At 39.3% G+C, this 19,944-nt stretch overlaps 2 protein-coding genes across 6 annotated transcripts in view; one reads left to right on the top strand and one right to left on the bottom strand.

The window, feature by feature from the left end:
- Positions 1-2,142, top strand: part of SMC6 (structural maintenance of chromosomes 6) — a 38,951-nt gene extending 36,809 nt beyond the window's left edge. For 3 of the 4 annotated variants that reach the window (XM_015622058.1, XM_015622060.3, XM_015622057.2), the window contains exon 28: positions 900-1,347. In XM_015622058.1, the coding sequence (XP_015477544.1) occupies positions 900-1,008 (109 nt within the window). In that variant the 3' untranslated portion in view covers positions 1,009-1,347. Of the gene's footprint in view, positions 1-899; positions 1,348-2,090 lie in introns of those variants that run through there. The other variant, XM_015622059.2, reaches the window with a different exon arrangement.
- Positions 2,143-6,734: 4,592 nt separating this feature from the next.
- VSNL1 (visinin like 1) overlaps positions 6,735-19,944 on the bottom strand; it is an 85,253-nt gene continuing 72,043 nt past the window's right edge. Inside the window, exons 3-4 of one of the 2 annotated variants that reach the window (XM_015622411.2) lie at positions 8,962-9,177; positions 6,735-8,040 (exon numbers count right to left, since the gene is read on the bottom strand). In XM_015622411.2, coding sequence (XP_015477897.1) covers positions 7,843-8,040; positions 8,962-9,177 — 414 coding nt within the window. In that variant the 3' untranslated portion in view covers positions 6,735-7,842. The remainder of the gene's footprint in view (positions 8,041-8,961; positions 9,178-19,944) is intronic. The other variant, XM_015622412.2, reaches the window with a different exon arrangement.

The following is a 19,944-nucleotide window of genomic DNA, read 5'->3' as shown; positions in this document are numbered from 1 at the left end:
GGGTTTTACTGTAGCTGATCCAGAGACTCATAGCTTACACCATGCTTTAAATTTTTGATCTAGTGATTGAAAATTCTTTCAAAACCTTTATATAAGATCCTGTTAGAGCCATTCCCAGTTTAAGGGGACATATCATGTCTCTAACCTTGTGCAGCCAGCTCAGTCCAGTGTAACCTGTAAAGCCTGAGAGGGTAATCAAAGCAATCTTCAAAAGGTTGACTTATTCCTAATTGTCTTCCCTCACTAAAGTACACAAAAAATTAGGGTAGTGGTATCTGTTGCTGTTCCAGTGGAAATGTTTTTGTGGAGATTTTCTGAAACTAATAAACACACAGGGATTTTTTATATGGTTACTGTTGAAAAAATGAATAATTCAAGTTCAGTTTGAATTTGTTATATTGTTCCATGATTCATGTTAAGCAAACATTAAATTTAACAAAAATACGGAGGAAAATTCAGGAAAAATCCATTTAGGATAATCAATGGAGATGCCTTTGTAAATTTATATTTAATAACTTTGCTCATTCTTAGTATGTTGTGACTGATTACATGTGTGTGCAGTGTGTGCTGCTTCAGGATCTGTAAGGCAAATCCTGACTTGTATTCCATCATTTGTTCATTTGGAGGTTTTTGTAAAGGAACCTTTTTTCTAGTTAAGGCAGTCTGTTAGAATTCACGATTGAAATGAGTGCTTGTCTTTACCTCAAGCTTTTATTGATATTGGGTCCAGGATCAGTTCAGTGAAGCCTGAACTTCACACAATGTTACTGTTTTTTAAAACTGCCAAAGAAAAAAGTTGGTGTTATTTAAAGGAAAATATGTAATGTAAAGAATCAAATGGAAATACTAAAATTCATGGAGAAGAAACATTGTTTAAATGATGCATCCTTTATTTTTAGTTCTCTGCCTACGAGTCCCCATATTCGAATCCTACGCATGCCAGACCCTCCAAGAGACCAAAGAACACTGAATTTTCAAAATAGGAATGACAGAGATGAAGATCAATAAGTATCTCTGTATGAATATGGTATAATATTGAAGATAAATGTGGAATAATGTATGTAAAACTATTGCTTCCTGATTCTGAAAAAGATTACAATTTGTTAGATACTCTCAGGAAGATATTTCTGTATTATTATTATTAATTATTTTTTAAAGGATTACTGTGTGTGCACAGAACAAGAATAAGCACAGTTTGGATGAGGAGAAAATTTTGAATGTTCTGTTAATATTTTTAGCTACCAATTATAGAATTTTTTTATCTGTTGTTCTGATTTTTCTTCTGGAAAAGTTGAAATATATTTTGTATAACTATAAAATAATATTTTAATAAACTGTTTGAACTGATACTTGTGGTAATGTTTTAGTGTCTCTACACACTTAAAATTGTCATTAAGTTAAAAATATTGTTTTCTTTCTAGCTACATTTTATTTCTTAAATGTGTGTAATTAATAGATACAATAAAATGTGTTTAATTTATTTTCCAGTGAAACCACAGTAGCTGAACATGAGAAGCTATTAGAACTTACACTTTAATAATTAGAAAAGTGAAAAATTTATATGTAGTATATTATATTGGCAGGAAAATAGTTCTTTCATTCCTTTCCTAAAGAGTTTGAGTGTCTTTGGACATGAGCTTACAAAACCCAGCAAGCTGTGTCTTTATAAACCTATAATCTTAATTCCAGTTTACTGGTTCTTACACACTCTTGAATTTCCAGGTATAGAGTAAGTCTCTAAATATGAATTATACATTATTAATTTAAAATGTATTTTAAATTAATTTATATATTTATTTTATTATAATTATTATAATAAACTAAAGAGACACAAGTCTTTCCAATATATAGGAATTAAGTAGAAAAAGAATTTTGGGATATAATACAGTAACTTTTCTACAGCGTTATAGACCTGTGTTTCGTTGGGTCTCCCTGCCCTCCATCCCCTCCCACATTTCCCTGGGACTAGAGCACTTAAACTTGTTTAGATATTGCAAGCATTTATTGGGGATAAGAGGGAGAAAGAAGAACCAGATTTTTCAGTCACTCAAATTAACCTTTTTTTCCTCTCCTGTTCTTTTTTTCTCCAGGGCCTTGAAATTTTTGGCAACTCTTCAAAAAAAAATCACTTTTTAGAGTTCAGCTGCATTTCTTTTTTTTTTTGTTTTGGGGTATTTTTTGTTGTTTGATGTTACACAGCTACAAAAGCTATTGAGACTACTCAGAGAACAACATTCAGCATTTTCTGCATTTTTTTACAGAATAGCAGTTCCTCAATAAAACCTTATTACAGTCTAAGTTTTTACTTTGCAGCGTAATTTGTTTTCAGTTGCAGCACCATATTAAACTTGTAGGTTTCTTTAAAATATGGAAGCTAGGTAAGACTTGTAGGAAATACACCTTATAGAATCACGGAACCTTAAAAAATGCTGAGTTGGAAGGGACCCATCAGCTGCATGATGTTCCCTTCTGGCAAGTTGAATCCTGCATAAGGAGAAGGGCAGTTGAGGTGGAAGTGTCCCTTAGTTCCTCAGAGAACCATTTGTCAATGTCATTGTCCTGGCCAGGAGGTCTGTAATGGCCTCCCAAGGTGACATTGCATTATTTGTTTATCCCTTGATTCTTATTTAGAGGCTTGCAATTGTGCCATGCCAGGCTCCATGCATTACATCCCTCCTGTGACTTACGGTGCCTCCCCGCCCACTTCTGCCCTGCCCATCCCTCCTGAGGAGCCTGAAACCATCCAACAGGGCACTCCACTCACAGGACTAAACCCACACAGTTCCCTTTATTCCAGTGATACCAAATCTCTGGGATTGGGCCAAAGCCCTGAGATGTTCTTGTTCCTTATGCCATGTGCATTAGTGTAGAAACATTTCAGATGTGCTTTGCAGTCAGCAAACCTGAAGAAGACAGAGGGTTCCCATTAGTTTTCTCAAGTTCTGGCCTACCATCCCACTGGCAAGGCTGGTTTTGTCCCTTCCCTCTTCCCAAGCTGGTTTAAAGTTCTGTCTATGAGCCCTGCTGGCTCCTGTGCTCGAGCTCTTTTTCTCCTCTGTGACTGGTGCTTCTCATCAGGTGTCAATGGAGCAGGTGTTGAACTATCATCCCATGGTAAAAAAAAAACGGTTTTTTTTTTGCTTACACCAGCCTTGGAGCCATGTATTGACTTGGTGGATCTGCCTATTCCTGTCAATGTTATTCCTTGTTACCAAAAGGATGGTGGAAATAGCTCCACATGTTCTGATTCTTCAGCCTTTAACCCAAGTCCCTGAAGTCTCTTTTGACTTTCCTCGTAATTCTCTGTTTTTTCATCACTGCTGGCTTGAACAACCACTAGTGGATAGTAGTCTAAGTAAGAGGGTCTTATTGGAGAATTTTCCAGTAATTTCCATTTTCCATGCCCCTGGGAGCCAGCAGAATTCCCTGTGAGTTGGGTCTGATCTGCATATCAGGCCCTCCCTCATCTCCCTCCCCTTGAAGGGAGTCTGCTATTACAGCTCCCCTTCTCCTAACAGAGGAGGTGATGTGGGGTACAGGAGGTGTTCCTTCAGGAGGCTTCTCTGTCCCAGTAGGACCTCTGCCCACCTCATCAATTGTCTGGCTGTGTTCCAGAGCCTCATACCTGTTGTAGAAAGTTCCAGTCCTACTTGATTTCAGAAGGAGGAACCTTCTCCTGGTATGTAGAGTGACCTGCTTCCAGCCTTCATCTTGAACAGACCCTTGAGGTGGACTGAGAACCCTGCAGTGTTCTCAGTCCACCTGCTTCTTCACTACAGTGGAGGTTTGAGACTCCTGAGAGTCTTGAGACTGTGGCATCTCTGTAAATAACCTGTCTTGCTTTGTCACTCAAATACTCCATAGCCTCTTCACTTCTTCCTGTAGCCCCTTCACCTGGTGACAGCTCCTCAAGCACAAACCTGCAAAAGAGCTGTTTGTCAGTGCCAGCCTCGCAGAGGCATCAGGCACTCCTGTCAGCCTGTGACCTGCAGAGCTGCCTCTGCCCTGGGCAGGCCTGGCTGTCCAGAGCCCTCTGACAGCTGCTGTGGTGACTGCAGCAGCTGCAGGGCAGGGAGCTCTGTGCCGTGTCATCTCTAACTGGGGAAGCTTCCACTGGTACACAGATACAGATGGGGCTGAAGAGATGGATCTTTCCATGCTCTTCTTCATCAGGCACTGAGTCTGTTTGTCTCTACTGGCAGACCTCAGAAAGCCCAGGCTAATGGGCAGACTCCTGGCAGCTGCGAGGAGGTTACTGACAAAAAGGACCAAGCTGTTTGCTAATGCGTGTGCTGCGAGACAGACAGCGGTCATTGACTGAAATGGGGAGGTGTGGCTGAGTAATCCAGGAGGGATTGTTCATGGTGAAGATAAGAGGCATTTGAGCAAGTTACACAAACAGGGCTAAATATCCGTCCTTGGAAGTTTTTGGAGTCTATTGAATAGATTACTCTATCTCCTTCAGGGACCCGGGCAAGAGAGCTGTGACTGTCCTTACCCATCTGAACAATTCCGTAATTCCATAATTCAAGGTACTTGCACCTTTAGGATTATGTGAAGATACTGGGAGGCACTTTACAAAGTGCATACTTAGCAAAACTTGTCTGGAACCAGCAGGTTGAGGGAGGTGATTCTGCCATTCTGCTGTTGTGAGATCCTGACTGGGGTACTGCGCCCAGGTCTGGGGTCCTCAGAGCTGGAAGAGCATGGACCTGTTGGAGCAGGACCAGGGGAGGCCACAAAGTTGCTAAGAGGGCTGGAGAACCTCTGCTATGGAGACAAACTGAGAGTTGGGTCTGTTGAACCTGGAGAAGGCTCCAGAAAGACCTCATAGCACCTCCCAGTGCTTAAAGGGGCTACAAGAGAACTGGAGAGGGACTTTTAACAAGGGCATGTGCTGACAGGACAAGGGGGAGTGGCTTTAAACTGACAGATAGTAGGTTTAGATTAGATATTAGGAATTAATTCTTTATTGATAGGGTGATGAGGCACTGGAATAGGCTGCCCAAAGAAAGTTGCAGACACCACATCTCGCAAGTGCTCAAGATCAAGCTGGATGGGGCCCTGGGCAACCTGCTTTAATGGAAGATGTCCCTGCAGGGGGCTGGAACTGAGTCATCTTTAAGGTCTCTTTCAACCCAAACAATTTTTGATTCTAGGATATGATCATGAGCCACATGTTTAGTTGACTTGATTTTATAATGAAATTGGAGTATGTTTTAGACCCCTTCAGAGTATGAGATAGAATGGCATTGCATTATTTCTTCCTGATTTTATTCAGCATCCAAAAAATAAAATGGCAAGCGTGCAGAGGCAGGAAAGAGTAATTTATCTTCACTGGTCTTCTATGAGTTGTATGGAGAAAAGAGCTTAAGGAAAATTAGTACATTCTTACTGAGCTAACACTTCTGCTTTCTCCCAAGTTTTTTATAGACTTACTTGAAATATTGGAGGAGGTGGCAAGAATTCTGGTCTTTCACTCAAATCAGTACATTGTATTTATTCTAATCTTCCCCCGTACTTGATGAAGATGTGTTCCTGATTGTATAATTATTATATTTTCATGGCGGAGAATTAATTCTGAATAAACAATTACTGAAGCCCTTGCATGGATGCATTTATTTTTGCAGTGATCCTACTAAGGTATCAAAACTATCATATTCTTGGTTCCTTAAATACAGTTTACTGTAGTGGCTACCTAGAGAGAAGATTGCAGTGCTGATGTTACATTTTTGAGTTTGACTGTGTTTGAGTTGTTGGCCATTTTGTATGACAGTGCATTGCTTAATGCTGCACTAAAGTAAATTGAGCCTGTCTAGCTACAGAAATTCAAGGTGCAGGGAAACATAGAATGAGAGATTGCTTCTCATATATGTAAACCAGAGGCATAAAATCTGAGAAGTACTCAACGTGGGCATATCATTCTCAGAAGTATGTAATTTCTAGAATGTGTGTTTTAAGTTACAGCCAGATTCATGAAGTATGCCCCTCCCTAATCTGCTAGGATGAGTATTACCTGTGCAGTGTAAGTAAAATTCTGATATTGGAAAATGGAGTTGATATTTCTGCTTTTGCTGTTTGTTTGGAATACAAAGCAGCTGCAAATGAGAGGATGGCTCAGGATGGTTGTGGCAGCAATCAGTTCTGTGATCCCCCCCACAGCAATTCTTAGCAAGCTGTGTAAAACTGATTTTTGTTGCCTTTTTTCTTTTAATTTTAAGATGAACTTCACTTTTCAAATTTGAAGATACAGAGAATGATTTGGTTTGTGTCATGTTTTATTGTTTGATTTTTAGCTATTAAAAGTACGGTCTCATTTCTTCATAAGGAAAGGAAGAAATATCAAACATGCAATTTTAAGATGTTCAGATTGTTTTGTTTTGTTTGTTTTTTTTGTTTTTTTTTTAATCCAGCAAGCAACCAACTGTTTAAAGCATCAGGGAAATGGGGCATAGGAAGGTTTTCATCTGCAATTTCTGCAGTATGATAGTTCTTCATCCTTTCCCAAGGCTGGGCAGAATTTGTCACAGGATAGAGAGAAACTTGATTTGTGCACATAGAATCGAAGAGGAAGTTGCTTCTCCTCACTATCCCTCCTTTATCATCATACTTCATGGTTAATTTATCAGTAGTCATTTTTAACGAGTCTGTTTATAATAAACACAGAGGAGTTTAGTGTCAGATGGTAAGAGGAAAGTCTCTTACTTCAGGAGGGAAAAACTTTAAAAACCATGTTTAGGCCGAGCAAATTAATTATATTTCACTTACACAGCTTAAAAAGCAGTGCAGGTAAATCTTAGTAGCTATGCTGGTAAATCTTAGCAGTAGCATCTTAGAGCATCAACAGCTGCTCCATCCCTAATTACAAAAACTGCAACTTTTGGTTTTGTATAATATGACTCTTCTAGTGAATGAGTGCAAAGTAGTTTTCTTTATGCTTCAGTAATGAAATACATATTTCCCAGTGTACAGTGACAAATAATTAAAGAGATTGAACTTTTTTTTTTATTTCCATGCTGTAGACATGAAATAAGAATTAGGGGAAAAGGTCAAATGTTATAAATTTATTTTGGGACATATATATTGCAACCTCTGTGGAAGCTTTTGAAAATTCTGGCAAAGATCAATACACTTCCAATAAAACCTTTAAACTTGCAATAAAACAATATTTTAAACATTATATATATATATATTTATATATAGTCTTAATTAAAGGGTTAATTTTAGCAGGATTTTCTTTTTTTTTTCTTTTTTTTTAATATACTGCATTCCTCTGACATAGCTCTTTCCAGATTGAAGGGATGCAAATGAGGTAAGAATTAAGGCAAACCTAAAAGGCATGCAAATGAAGTACATTTATATCCACTGACAATACAAGCACGTGTGGATCAGACTTGGGAGCCGAGAAGCTCTTCCCTTCTGTCTGTCCAGTACTACTTTACAGCAGAATGGTGACATGATTTATAATAAACAGTTAACATTACCATGGGAATTATTCAGTGTCACTAACATTACTCAGTCTAGGAGACACAGAGCTAGCATCAGTAAAACATGAACAATAAATAATATAATTCACTGCAGCACAGGCCTGCTGCACAGGCTTCAGAGGAAGAGGGTTGTTGTGAAATGACATTGCACACATCACGTTGTGGCAGTTTATTTTTATAATATATACTTTTAAAATTCTTTAGCAAATGACATTCTCATGCACACAAGTGTTTCAAACACAAGAAGCAAGTCCATTTATAGGTAGTCCAAGCAAATTTTTGTGTGTGTGGAAATAGCTGCAAACTGAATGGAACATTAAACTTCTGTGCAGTCTATGACGCATCGTACACAAGCTCATTTTTGAATGTCACACTGCAGGAGTAATACAATGGAAGGATCACTCTTTGCAGCTTCTTTGAATTCATCCAGTGTGATCTGATCGTCTTTGTTCTTATCCATCTTACTGAAGATCTTGTCTACCCGTTGCTCAGGCGTCAGCCCATCCTCATTCATTTTCATCATGATCACAGTGCCCACCATTTTGTAGATGGCCTTTGGAAAGAAACCAAATGGAAAATTCAACATGAAATTCAACCTAAGTTTTTGATGTGATCAAATTCTGGAAATATGTACTTACAATAAAATGATTGCAAGTTTCTCTAAAGATTATTTTCTTTTTTTTTTTTTTTTTTTTTCTCTTAGAATCCAAAGTCCAGATACTTAAAACAAGGAAGAATATATTTTACTTTCTTTAGATGTAGGTTTATTTTGATGGTTACATTTTGCATCCCAGAATGCATTTCTTTGGTTTCCTGTTTCACAGAGTAAGACTCTTATGTGAAGTTTATGTGAAATATTTCACATAAATTCTGAATCATTAGTTTTAGAAGTCACCACCCTTAAATAGGTTTCTGTGTGTACATGTGGGCATAATCTGGTATTAACTACTGCGGCACGTTGCTGGCAGATGACGAAGGTGGTAAACTTTATCCTTCCTCTTACATCTTGTGGTCATCTTAAAGCCCATCTGTGAGAGCTCACTTAAAATAGCGTGTTGTTATCCCTGGAAATTTCTGTAATCATCTGAAGTTAATCTCCAGTAAGGCTTCAGCTACTTGAGCTACAGTCCAATAATTTCATGGGTGTCAAGTGACTTTGAGATGGGCTTTGTAAATCCTGTGCTGTGCTGTTCTTGTGATTAATCCATTCATCAGGGGAAAAAAAATAAAATCTCAGGTTATTTAAAAGCTTATATGCACATATGTGCTCTCTGCAATTCTCCAAGATTACATCTATTAACAAACACGTTAGTGTGCTTGTACCACTTGGGCACCAGTCAGTGCAGGATTAATGTGTGTAATGTGCATTTAATGTAACATACAGCCTCTGGTGAGCCTAGAATCTTAAGTCTGTGTGAACAAGGAATCAAATTTGATTAATGTGGTGACTTTTTGAGAGTAATGTTGATCTCACCTCTATAATTTCCAGCATTTCCACTCTTGTAATTTTACCATCACCATCCAAGTCGTACATGTTGAAGGCCCAGTTCAGCTTTTGCTCAAAACTGCCTCGTGAGGTGATGGACAGGGCACAAATGAACTCTCTGAAGTCGATGGTCCCATCTCCGTTTTTATCAAAGGTTCGGAAGGCGTGCTGGGCAAACTTAGAAGCATCTCCATATGGAAAGAACTGCAAAAGAAAATAATATGTAGAACTGTGTTAATGCAAAGGAAAGAGCTGTGTACCTGACTGCAAAACACCAAAATGAGGCTTTTGTCGAGAGTGGCTGGTGAGCTTTGTGGAAAACTGAGAATCTGCAATGTAAGGTTCCTTAACAGTTACACTGGAATGATTATTAAAAACTTATTTCTACAAAAATCTCTCAGGTTTCCACAAGAGAAAATACAAATATTGTAATGCAAATATAAATCTAAATTAACTAGATGAATCTTAAAATTAAGTTGTGTGTAAATGGCAGACTGTGTGTAATATTCTCTGACTATGAAATACAGAAGTCAGGGTGGATTCTAAGAGAATTTTCACCAGCCCATGACATGTTGCAGCCAAGTATATGTGTGGGATTGTTGTTATATAACTTCATTTATTTTTTAAAAAAAAATAATCCACACATAACATAAAAAACCCACATGAACATATGTTCTGTTCTGCCAACCAACATTCAAGTACACAAGATGAAAACACAGACTCAGTTAAGCAATACAGTGCAATGCTTTTCATGTTCAATATGTTAATATCCTTTAGTGAACACTGCAATTGACTGTAGTTCAACAGAATATTTTAAATTACCATAACATGTAGGTTTTCAGTTGATATATTTTCCTCTCAGGAAGTGTATGTTTTAAGACATTTGAACAGGTAGTTGTTCTTTCTGTTGGCCAGACTCAAGAAAACACATCCCTAAAGAAAGGGGATTTTAAACCAGTGCTGAAGTCTTATTGCATACACAAACAATGTTTGTTATTATATTCCCAGCACAATTTCATGGAGGTTTTCCTGTTCCTACAAGATAAACATGCATTACTCCCCATATGAGAGCCATCTTATTTTGTTCTTTTTTAAAATTCCAATTCTTATTAAGTACTTTATTTATAATGTAAGTTTGAAGGAAATTCTTCAGTGCCAGCTGAAGTGGAGCTGCATTTTTCAATTTTCCATTTCCCCATCCAGACCTGTGTCTTGCCTTAAAAACTTCACAAAGCTTAGAGCTCAGCCAGCTGCCTGCACTATGTGACCATGTGGGTCATGTCAGGAGCCCCTGCTGTGTGCCATAGGGGTCCCAACCTAAAAGTTTCCTTTCAACCTCCCACTTTCCCTGAAAGAGCATTTGGTATTGTCTCCTCCTGAGAATGTAACTTCTGTACTCAGCCCAAGCCCTGCTTCTGTTCTGATAATCAAAACTGATGGAGCGGTCGAGGTACTGCTGCAGCTCCTTCTGTGCTTTCTGGCCTTTAAATATGATCATGGTTGGGCTCATCAACAGATACAAAGATAATTGGGTTCTCTGATACAATTCAGGATTTCAGTGGCTGTAGTTACCAGACCTTGCTCAATTGTTCTTCTAGTGACTGCCCCAACCTTTTGTCAAAGCAAGGCAAGCTCCCTCCATGGGAAGGCTCCTTGGGCTCACAACCAGGCATTCAGGGTCAGAACAAAGCTTGCAAATGTTATCCAAAACCTGAATGTTATTTTCAGGTTCCTCATTGATTCCTCTTCTCTATGATCTATCTCCCTCTCCATTTCCTGTACCAGCTCCAAATGTTAATGTAGGTGATATTTAATTTTATGTGTATGGGTAGATGAATGTGCACTTCTCCAGTTCACTGCTGAGAGGCTGAGAAATGGCTCTGGTGGCCTGAATTCCACCATGAATTCCATGTCCCCCACCTTTTATTATTAAGGGTCTGCTGGCTGTTGGAAGGACAAATCTTTTGCTTTTTAAATCTGTGTGGATGACTGTCCTGTGACGTATATGTAATGGAACAAAACACTTGAAAATTTTACAGTCTTCAAAGTATTTTTGCTCAGAGCTGACTGCTGCTGAGGGTGCTGCCTGCTCTCTGTTCCTGTGGCTGTCACTCTACAGTCTCTACAAAAGAAAGGTAAATACCTGGAGGGAACTGGAGCTGCTCTTTCCACTGCCCAAAACCCCAAAATACAGAAATGGTGCAAACATACTGGTGAGACCAAAGAACGAAAGTACAGTGAAAAAGCACACCTACACAAAAGGCAAAGAAGTGTCAGACATCCAAAAACGTGGGGAATCAGGCTGGGTCAGTGGCTGGAGATGCTGAAGACCATTTTAAAGTTGTTCTGTTTTAAAGTCTCCAGTGGAAGACTGAAAAAACACATTTTTCAGTCTTCCACTGGAGGAGCATCAGCAAGCTGTGCCTCCCTCTTTGCTGGTAACACACAGCCTCATGCAGCAGGGAGTAAAACATCCTTCTAATTTTTTTATCACAGACAAGACCATGATTTTTTCTTTTCTGAGGTGAAGAAGACAGTGGCACTGCTCACCTAAGTCTTAGCCTTTACAGCATTGCCTTTTTTAATTTTTTTTTTCTATTTCTCTTCCTCTAGGGAGCAAATGCAGTAAAAGGTCCTTTAGGGACTGAAAGCGCTGTTCTCCAGTCTGTACCTGCTGATTTGTATTATTTTTAGCTCAGAACAACTCAAAAACATTGTCAAAACTTGTTTAAAAACCTACTTGAAGATTTCCATTGGCCTCTTTTGAAACTATTCATAAATAAGGCATGAAGTAAAGAAAACTAAAACAATTACAGAGCAAAAGATGCCAGCTCTGGTAAAATATTTTTTGAGTTTTAAAACACGGCAAGCCTTAGCAAAGTACAAAGGCACAGGCTTTAACCACTTTCAGAGCAGTCTAAGACAAGGGGCAATTGGAGACAGGGACCTCTGAAAGACAAACTCTAATTTTTTGTCAGAGGGAATATGAGAAGGGTGGTTTGCCTCTCATGTGACCTCAGTGAATAGTTCAGAAAAAACATAAAGAAACACAACTGGTATTTTCAGATAGACCTTCAGCTTTCAGTGTTCCCTGCACACCCTTGACCAGCTGATCAATAAATGTGTGAAAGCTGTGAGTTCCCATCTGCTGCAGCCTGCCACTGAAAAGGGCACTCCATTGTCCCTGATTTACCCTTTCCACCCAAAAATCAAGACAAACTATACCAGCCAGGTCCATGGGTGACCCAACACTGTTCATTCCTTTGTTTCTGCTTCTCTAGTCTTATCTAGTGAAAAGCCTCCCTGGTGTAGAGAAAGGTGTCCTTACTCATCCCAGGAGGTTGGAACTAGATGATCTTTTTTCAAACCCAAACCATTCTAGGATTCATATCTTGCTTGGTCTGTGTATTTTCTAATCAGTTAGATCAACATGCTGGGGTGGGAACAAATTTTTATCTCTACAGTCAACTGCCAATTAAGAAAAAAATAAGGAAGATTAAAAAAAAAATCTCTTCATCTACTTTAAAATTTTGAATGAGGATTGTCTTGCAGATTCTTAGCTCCCACTGTGTTTCTGGACACCTTTCTGGTGTATGGGGGGCATTCCATCACTCCTGGAATCAGAATATCTAGAGAATAACACCTACAAACTGTACATTACCCTTGGGGAAACTGATCAAATATCTGGAAATATTTATCTACTTGGCTTCAGCTGCTTTAGCCTCTTTGAAGTTCACTAGCAACTCAGTGATCAATTCATTCAGATCATCTTCGGGAGGGAATTATTGCAAAAGCATGAAGCATATGCTAAAGCATATGGCTAAAATTTTAGCATGTGACTGAAACATAAAGAAAAGAAAAAAAAATCAAAATTTACTTCCCCAAATTCCCCAGTGATAGGGAGGGGTAAGGAAAGAAAAGGTCTCTCCATCCTTAATAGGATGGGGTTCAGTGAACTTACAGACTGGCCTGAGTAGTGCTTTGTTTTCCACATGATCTTATATCATGGGATATTGAGATGCATTTCTATTAAAAGGGAAACTCTGCTATAAAATAGAGAAAACTAGAATTGCACTAGTACACTAGTACTAGAAAGCAGGGCATGCTGCCCAGGTGACAACTCAGTTCCTGATGTAAGGTCACAGCTTCCAGAGCTGGGGTGGGAGCTGGAGCACAGGACAGGAGGTGGGAAAGCAGGAGATGGCACAGGGCTCCTGTATCCCAGGCTTGGGGAAGATGGAAGAAGCAGCTGCTGCCTCCCCTGTCATGTCCCATCTGGGGCTCAGCACTACCAGCTCCACTGAGAGCTGAAGCAGAGAGGGGGAATGAGGGGGCACAGCCAGTGCAAGGACACAACAAGCTTTGTCAAAGGCACAGAAAAACAAGCCAAGCAGTTGGCTCTCACAAGAAAAACCTTAAACATTTGATGCTGTTATGCTTGAAGGAGTTATTTACCCTTCTTAACTACTTTATTTGTGTTTTATAAGTCTGCTAGGCATCCATGTTAACTTTTTAAGTGAAGAACACAAGCACTTTGAGAATCAGAAAGTTTTTCTGCTTTTGAAAGCTCAGACAGGTGTTTTTTAATAGCAAATCTCTTAGAGTTGAACCCAGATGCTGATAGCTGCTGGTCTATTCTGGTCTTACAGCTCCTCAGCACTGAGGTCACTGAGGAGGATACCTGTGATGATGGGGAGCAGATTTTTTATTGCTCCTTGCTAATTTTCCAAGAAGATGAAGTTCTGGATTCCTGCCAGCAGCACAAACACAGGAGTTGTTAAGATAAGAAAAAAAGATTACTCTTTAGTTGTCTCCTTTAGACAAAAAAAAATAAAAAAAATTACATTTACTACATTGCACTGTACTCTTGTGCTTCGTGCATTAAGGCATGAGAAGAGAAAGAGGTATCCAGGCTGTGACTGTCAGCACCTTTTGGAAGGATGTGCCACTCTGGTACCAGGGTGACCTGCAGGGCTGCAGCCTGTCCCTGCCACCACCTCTTTGTAAACATGAAAACTCCTGTAACAAGGACAGAACCCAGCCAGAACAAAAGGACACAGCCACACATCTGTCCTTGTTCTGGAAGAGATCTGACTGCTGCACTCTCCAGCACATCTGCAGTGTAAGGCAGGAATATCCCACCTCAGACAGAAATATTGCAGCCACCTGGCTTCAGCCTGCCAGAGGGTCCCAAGGAGAAGGCACCATCCACAGCTGTGGGTCTGTAGGTCTAGCAGCAGCTAAACCATGGGGTGAGCTTCTGGAGAGGATAATCTTGTGCACCACCAAAGACCAGAATCTGAATGTCTCTTTAGATCCAGGACTCAGTTTTCCAGGTGTGAATCTGTGAGCTGTCCCCACCTCAGAGGTGCACTGGGAGGATAAATGAAAAAAAAATAAAATATTTGTGATGGTTTCAGATGCTGCAGCAGTGGAAGTCACAGAGCTGGCAAGAACTGGGGAGAGCTGCCAAACCTCATGGATGTTTGCTCATGTCTCAGCTCAGCAGCTTTAGCTATGAACACGTGTGCACGCAAAGACACACGGGGAGGTTTATAAACAGCTGTTAGCTTTTTACATAAAGAAGAAATATTTAAACGAGCCAAGAAATGTGACTTCTTCTGTTCATGTGGAAAATTCACAACTTGTACAGGCTGAAGTGGGATCAGCAAAGAGTTTGTGTCTCACCCAGACCAAAGACTGTGACTAGCCCTTACATCATGGTTAAGGACTAAGCTGCTCTGTCTTTTAATCACCACAGCAATTCTCATTTGAAGAATATGTAGAATAAATATTTGAGAATTTAGGAGCTGACCATGAATTATCAATACCAGTTCCTTTCAATTGTGTGAGACATGAGTTAAGAGACCAGAGAACAAGCACAAACCACAGGATAAGACTCTAAAAAGCGAGAATACATCAAGAGATTGAGGAAGATGGATGGGAAAAGAGGAACCATGCTTCTTCTTCACAAACACTCACTGGGCAGAGTCTACCTCTAAAAAAACATTCAACCTGAAAAAGTTAATCTTTATATTCACATTTGTGGGGAATTAGTCATTAACTAGCAGGAAATGAATTGATTTTCAATCCCAGCTTTTCTCTGATTAGATTTGGACAATAAGAAACTTAATTGAGCTGTGGTAGTGCTATAGGTCAATACACTAGCAGCTCAGCTATTACTCAGTGCTAATAAAAAAAAAAACATCTTCAGGGAGAATTCTCATCAAAACAATTAGTATTGCTAGGACTTAACACCACAACTACCACTGATTAAATGTTGTTTCTCTTTGATTTTCCTTAACTAAGCAGCAGCACTGGAACACTTTATTTATTTTAAGTTTGGCACTGTCATCCACTACCCCAAGGTCAGCGACAGCACAGGGCTATCAGGATCCTGCTGTATTGTGGCTATGTCCTGGCCTAATTACAGCTTCCATGTCACCCCTCCAGGAATCTGGGAACATATCAAATCAAGGATACACTGGGACACCTTTTTTTTACCTCCTTTTTTTTTCTCCCTCCAGTAAAGATCATCTGACTCCTTTTCATTTCTGAAAGAGACTTTATTTTCCCAGTTTTAGTTCCCAAGGTTCAGAGTATTAACTTGAATGCTATGCCTGCTGTGTTGTGAAGTCCTTAGTGCAAATTTCCCAAAAGAACAGAACTATAGAAGCATCAGCAAGTGCCATTTCCAGCCAAAAAGGGATTTGAAACACGAGTCACTAAAGTCTGAGACAACCAACTCATGAATATACAGATGGAACTGCAGGAAAAAATACTTGTGCCTGAAATATCTGACTGTCTCATATACTTATGTAATGTGTTCTCCTAAAATTCCTCTACATATGGAGTTGTTATAGCCTGGTACTGCAGAACGGAAACTGCAGAAAGAGAAGGAAAATGGCTCTATCAGAAAACTGATACTTCCCAACAGGGAGAAGAGGTAAGGGAATGGAATGGATCCCAAAGTCAAAGAGGAGAGTTGGAAGGGATGGCAGCAGTAGCAGCAGTAGTTGACATAATACAGAACAGACAGGTGGGCAACAACTTGGTGTGGTTATTTTTTCTCTGCTGTCCCTAGGCATATCCTATTGACTTTTATTTTCAGAACTGAGTTTGAAAGCAATCCAGCAACTCGCACTGGAACTGCACTGAAATGAGATTTTGAATCATTTAAAATGAGGCCTTCATTTTCAGCTGCTTCAAGGTCTGTCTTAAAGCTTTTCTTCTGTAATGAAGCTGAGAGCAAATAGGTTTTCAGGTAGCCTTCCAAAAATTCAGCCTTATCTATGAGATAAGCTTTAATAATACAGCCTTACCTATGAGAGTCATCCCCCTGTAACCCTTTCAATTCTGTTCTTATGGAGACTAATAATAATAATTAAAAAAAAGATTCTTTTACCACAGTGCATATTTAAGAAGACAGCTTTCCAAATTAATGTATTTTTGTCCTTATCTATCCTCAAATAACATTAAAACTTCCATAGGTCAATGCCAAGACTTACAAGCCCAACAGGATATAAAAACCTTGGAATACCAGAATTCTGGTGCAAGGGATCATGCATCTATACCTATATATACACCTAGACAATATATATGTGTGTGTATCAATAAAGAGACATACATCAAGGGGATGGACAAAATCAGTTCTTGTTTAGAAATGGGAAATTACTGTTGAACTCACTGATGTTTAAGAAAACTCACTTTTATTTACATGAAGTGCTGTGCACATTTGCAGTTCCACATGGATAACTGTTATTATCGCTGTTATTGATAGTCACAGGATCTAGGAATCTTGGTTGAGCAGCATATGGATAGCACCTAAAGCTCTGCATGTAAGAGGAAAATACAGTGCAAGGAGGCTGGAAGACGTTTCTTTGTGACTTGAAAGGATTTTCACAAGGGTAGGAAGGAAGACAGGAGTTGTGCAACCCATTGTGTCACCTCCTGGTAATTAAGGAGCTGTATGGGCAGGCCTAGAATAAACCACAGGTGTTCAAGCAATGACAGCTCTCAGGTACACTGCCTTCTTGGCTTTAGCCTCACAGACCAGCTCCCCTGAGGGGAAGATGTCTTGAGCAAAGGCTTTCAAAGGATGTCTGGAATCATAAGAAGTAGCACCACACTCTTGTTCCTTGTCTAAAATGGTGCAAGAAGGGAAAATCCTCATCATATATGAATTTTTTTTCTATCATTTGTGTTCTTTTCTTTCAGTAGAAAGAGATGTAGAAAAGCTCCCTGTGGGCCACATGGATAGCTGCTTTCACACAGAGATGCCATCTCCCTGAACATGCAGTTGCTGTGCTGGTACTGGCTGTGCTCAGCCAACAGAGACAAAATGCAGATACTGATACTGGTGATACTCAGTACTAGATGGTTCCCAAAGGTGTCTCCTCTTTAGGAAAGAGGCCAACTAAAGAAGACAGTGTCATGCCACAGAGCTCCTCCCAGATTTCATCCCAATCAACTCCAATCAGCTCTTGGGTGCTGCAGATTTTTGTGATATTCTACAAACTGGGTCTTCAGAGAGTGAAATTACCCACAGCTTCTGCTACCTCAGTAACTCTGTATCAGGGTAACTTTGTATTATCAGCTTCCAGTGGGTTTCTGTGAGTTTATCCACTTTTCCAGGTATCAGACCTGATCACAAGGGCTCATTTTAGGGAAATCCATAAAGCTATTACTATGGACTGGAACATGCTGCTTGTTGACTCAGAGCACTGCAAGTGAGAGGAAAGTGCCTCATCTGCTGCACTTGCCTGCTGATGTAACCTTAAATCCTTCAGTGCACGGTAACTGAATTTCAGCTCCTGTTCCCCATTATTAAACTACCACTAATGCAAAGAAAACTATGAATAGAGTAACCTCTTCTATTACAGAAAAGTCAACCAGCTATGGGCTTACCTGCCACTTGGGTCCTTCAAGATCTTATAATTATTCATATACTTAGTCTGTGAAAAACTTAACACTAGAATGCAGTAAGACCATAAAAAGGGATAGTATAAGATAAATTATAAAATCTGCAGAGAATGAGTTACCTTTCATTTAAAATTATCTTTTTCTAAAAAGTGAGAAAAACTATATTAACAAAAAAAGCATCAATATGCATGCTTAAAATAAAGCTACTATCCATGGCAATTCTTACAACACCGTGATATCTCATTGCATGCACTATTTGACATCCTTACAGTGCCTGAAGTTTCAATAACATAATTGGGAGTCATGTGAAAGGAAGACACAACAAAAAGCACTTAAGCAGTACACTCCCCTGGTGTTGATTCTTTGCTGCTGTATTTATCACAGAAGCTTAGTGTAGCTACATGTTTTCCTTTGGATTAAGTTTCCCTCTGTGCACCAGACCAGCTGAAGATCCCTGCACCACTTCAATTGTGCATAAAATTCTGAGCCTGACAAATGTAAAACTGACATCTTCATTCGAGTGGTGAATGAAACTTCTTTTCAAAATCGGATCTATATGAATTTTTCCCATGATTTTTATAAAAAAATCTCTAGAAACCTGGAAGCCCAACTAAATAAAATTTCAAGTAGCAAAATACAAGACCTATTTATAGACATAGCTAAGCATAACTAGAGGAATGTATCATAATCAATGTTTCCCATTAAGAAACATTACCTTAAAAACACACTCAAAAATGTAGAGTGATGCAATTTGAACTGCCCAGCACTATAATTATAGAAACTATCTCACACCAGGGAGCAACTTTTACTTTTCCACGCTGATTAATGAATATGAGTAATAGATTTGTGTTCCTCCACCCCCTCCAAGTATTCTGGTAAACATGTTAAATAAATCAGACTGTAAGGTTTTATGAATACACAAAAGCTACTCAGTCCTTAGCAAGCACGCAAGAACACAATAACAACAATAATGGCCAAAAAATAGTTTGATATTGGGTTGAGAACTCAAAGGAGGTTTGATTAGTCATATGTGCCTTTAGAGAAGTTCACTCTCTTGTGAAAGCAGCACACTGTATTATCCTTAATATTCTTCTACCCCAGAGTCAATGAAGATGATGAAAAAGCTGTAGAGACATTAATGGTTGAACAATAAAAAGTGTAATTACAGCCAACCTATTATGCCACCAACTGCTTTCCAAAAGGATTCTGGTTTATGCTTGCCAAGAGGGAGCCTCCCAGGAACACTGTTCTTGGTGAAGCCAGCTCCCAAAGCATCCTTTTAAAGTTTACAGCTGGGGGATACAGCCCAGTTCCTGACATCCACAAGTTTTTTCATATCTCCTCTGTGAGCTGACTGCATATAATGCTCTCTGGAGAGGAGTTGTTTCTACAGGCACAGTAACAACATATATTTTGCACTTGATGGACTCATGTTTCATACCAGATGCAATTAAGGATAAAATATAAGGAGTTTATTCTAGAAAGGTGTTAGGTGTTAAATTCTCAAACAAATGAAAAGTATCAAAACCAGAGTAGTAAGAAGATGTAAATAAAACAAGAAAGCACTCTCACAATTGTTTGGTTCTACCACAGAGGTAACAGATAGGCCTTTTTTCCAGCATGAATTTCCTCCTCTATTGCATTTTCTCAACACACTCCTATCTTAGAGCCTTCTTGATGATCAAAGCATTTTAGATGTCAAAGACTCTAAACATTTAATAACTCATTTGTAAGAGGCATTCAATGACCGACCACTCTCTTATGGCAGCTGTCTCTAGATTGCAAAGAGTGTCACAGAGACACCATGTGACATCTTATTTAAAAATATATGACAGGGCTGGCATTTCAGCTGCTTTAGAGTTCATGTTCTTATAAAAACAGGGCAAACTCCCCCTTCTTATAGCACGAGATCTTGATGAAGAGGTGGCAACATCTTCATAACTAAAGTTACAATCCAATTTCCTCATAAAGAAATCTCAAAATTCTTTGCATCTTTCCCCAGTGACATCCAAGCACCTAAGGCTGAAATATGCCCAGGAAATAACCTTC

This window comes from Parus major, chromosome 3 (genome assembly GCF_001522545.3).
Source record: "Parus major isolate Abel chromosome 3, Parus_major1.1, whole genome shotgun sequence".
Classification (NCBI taxonomy): domain Eukaryota; kingdom Metazoa; phylum Chordata; class Aves; order Passeriformes; family Paridae; genus Parus; species Parus major.
The sequence above is the reverse complement of the archived record's forward strand: the minus strand, read 5'-3'. Positions and strand labels throughout refer to the sequence as shown.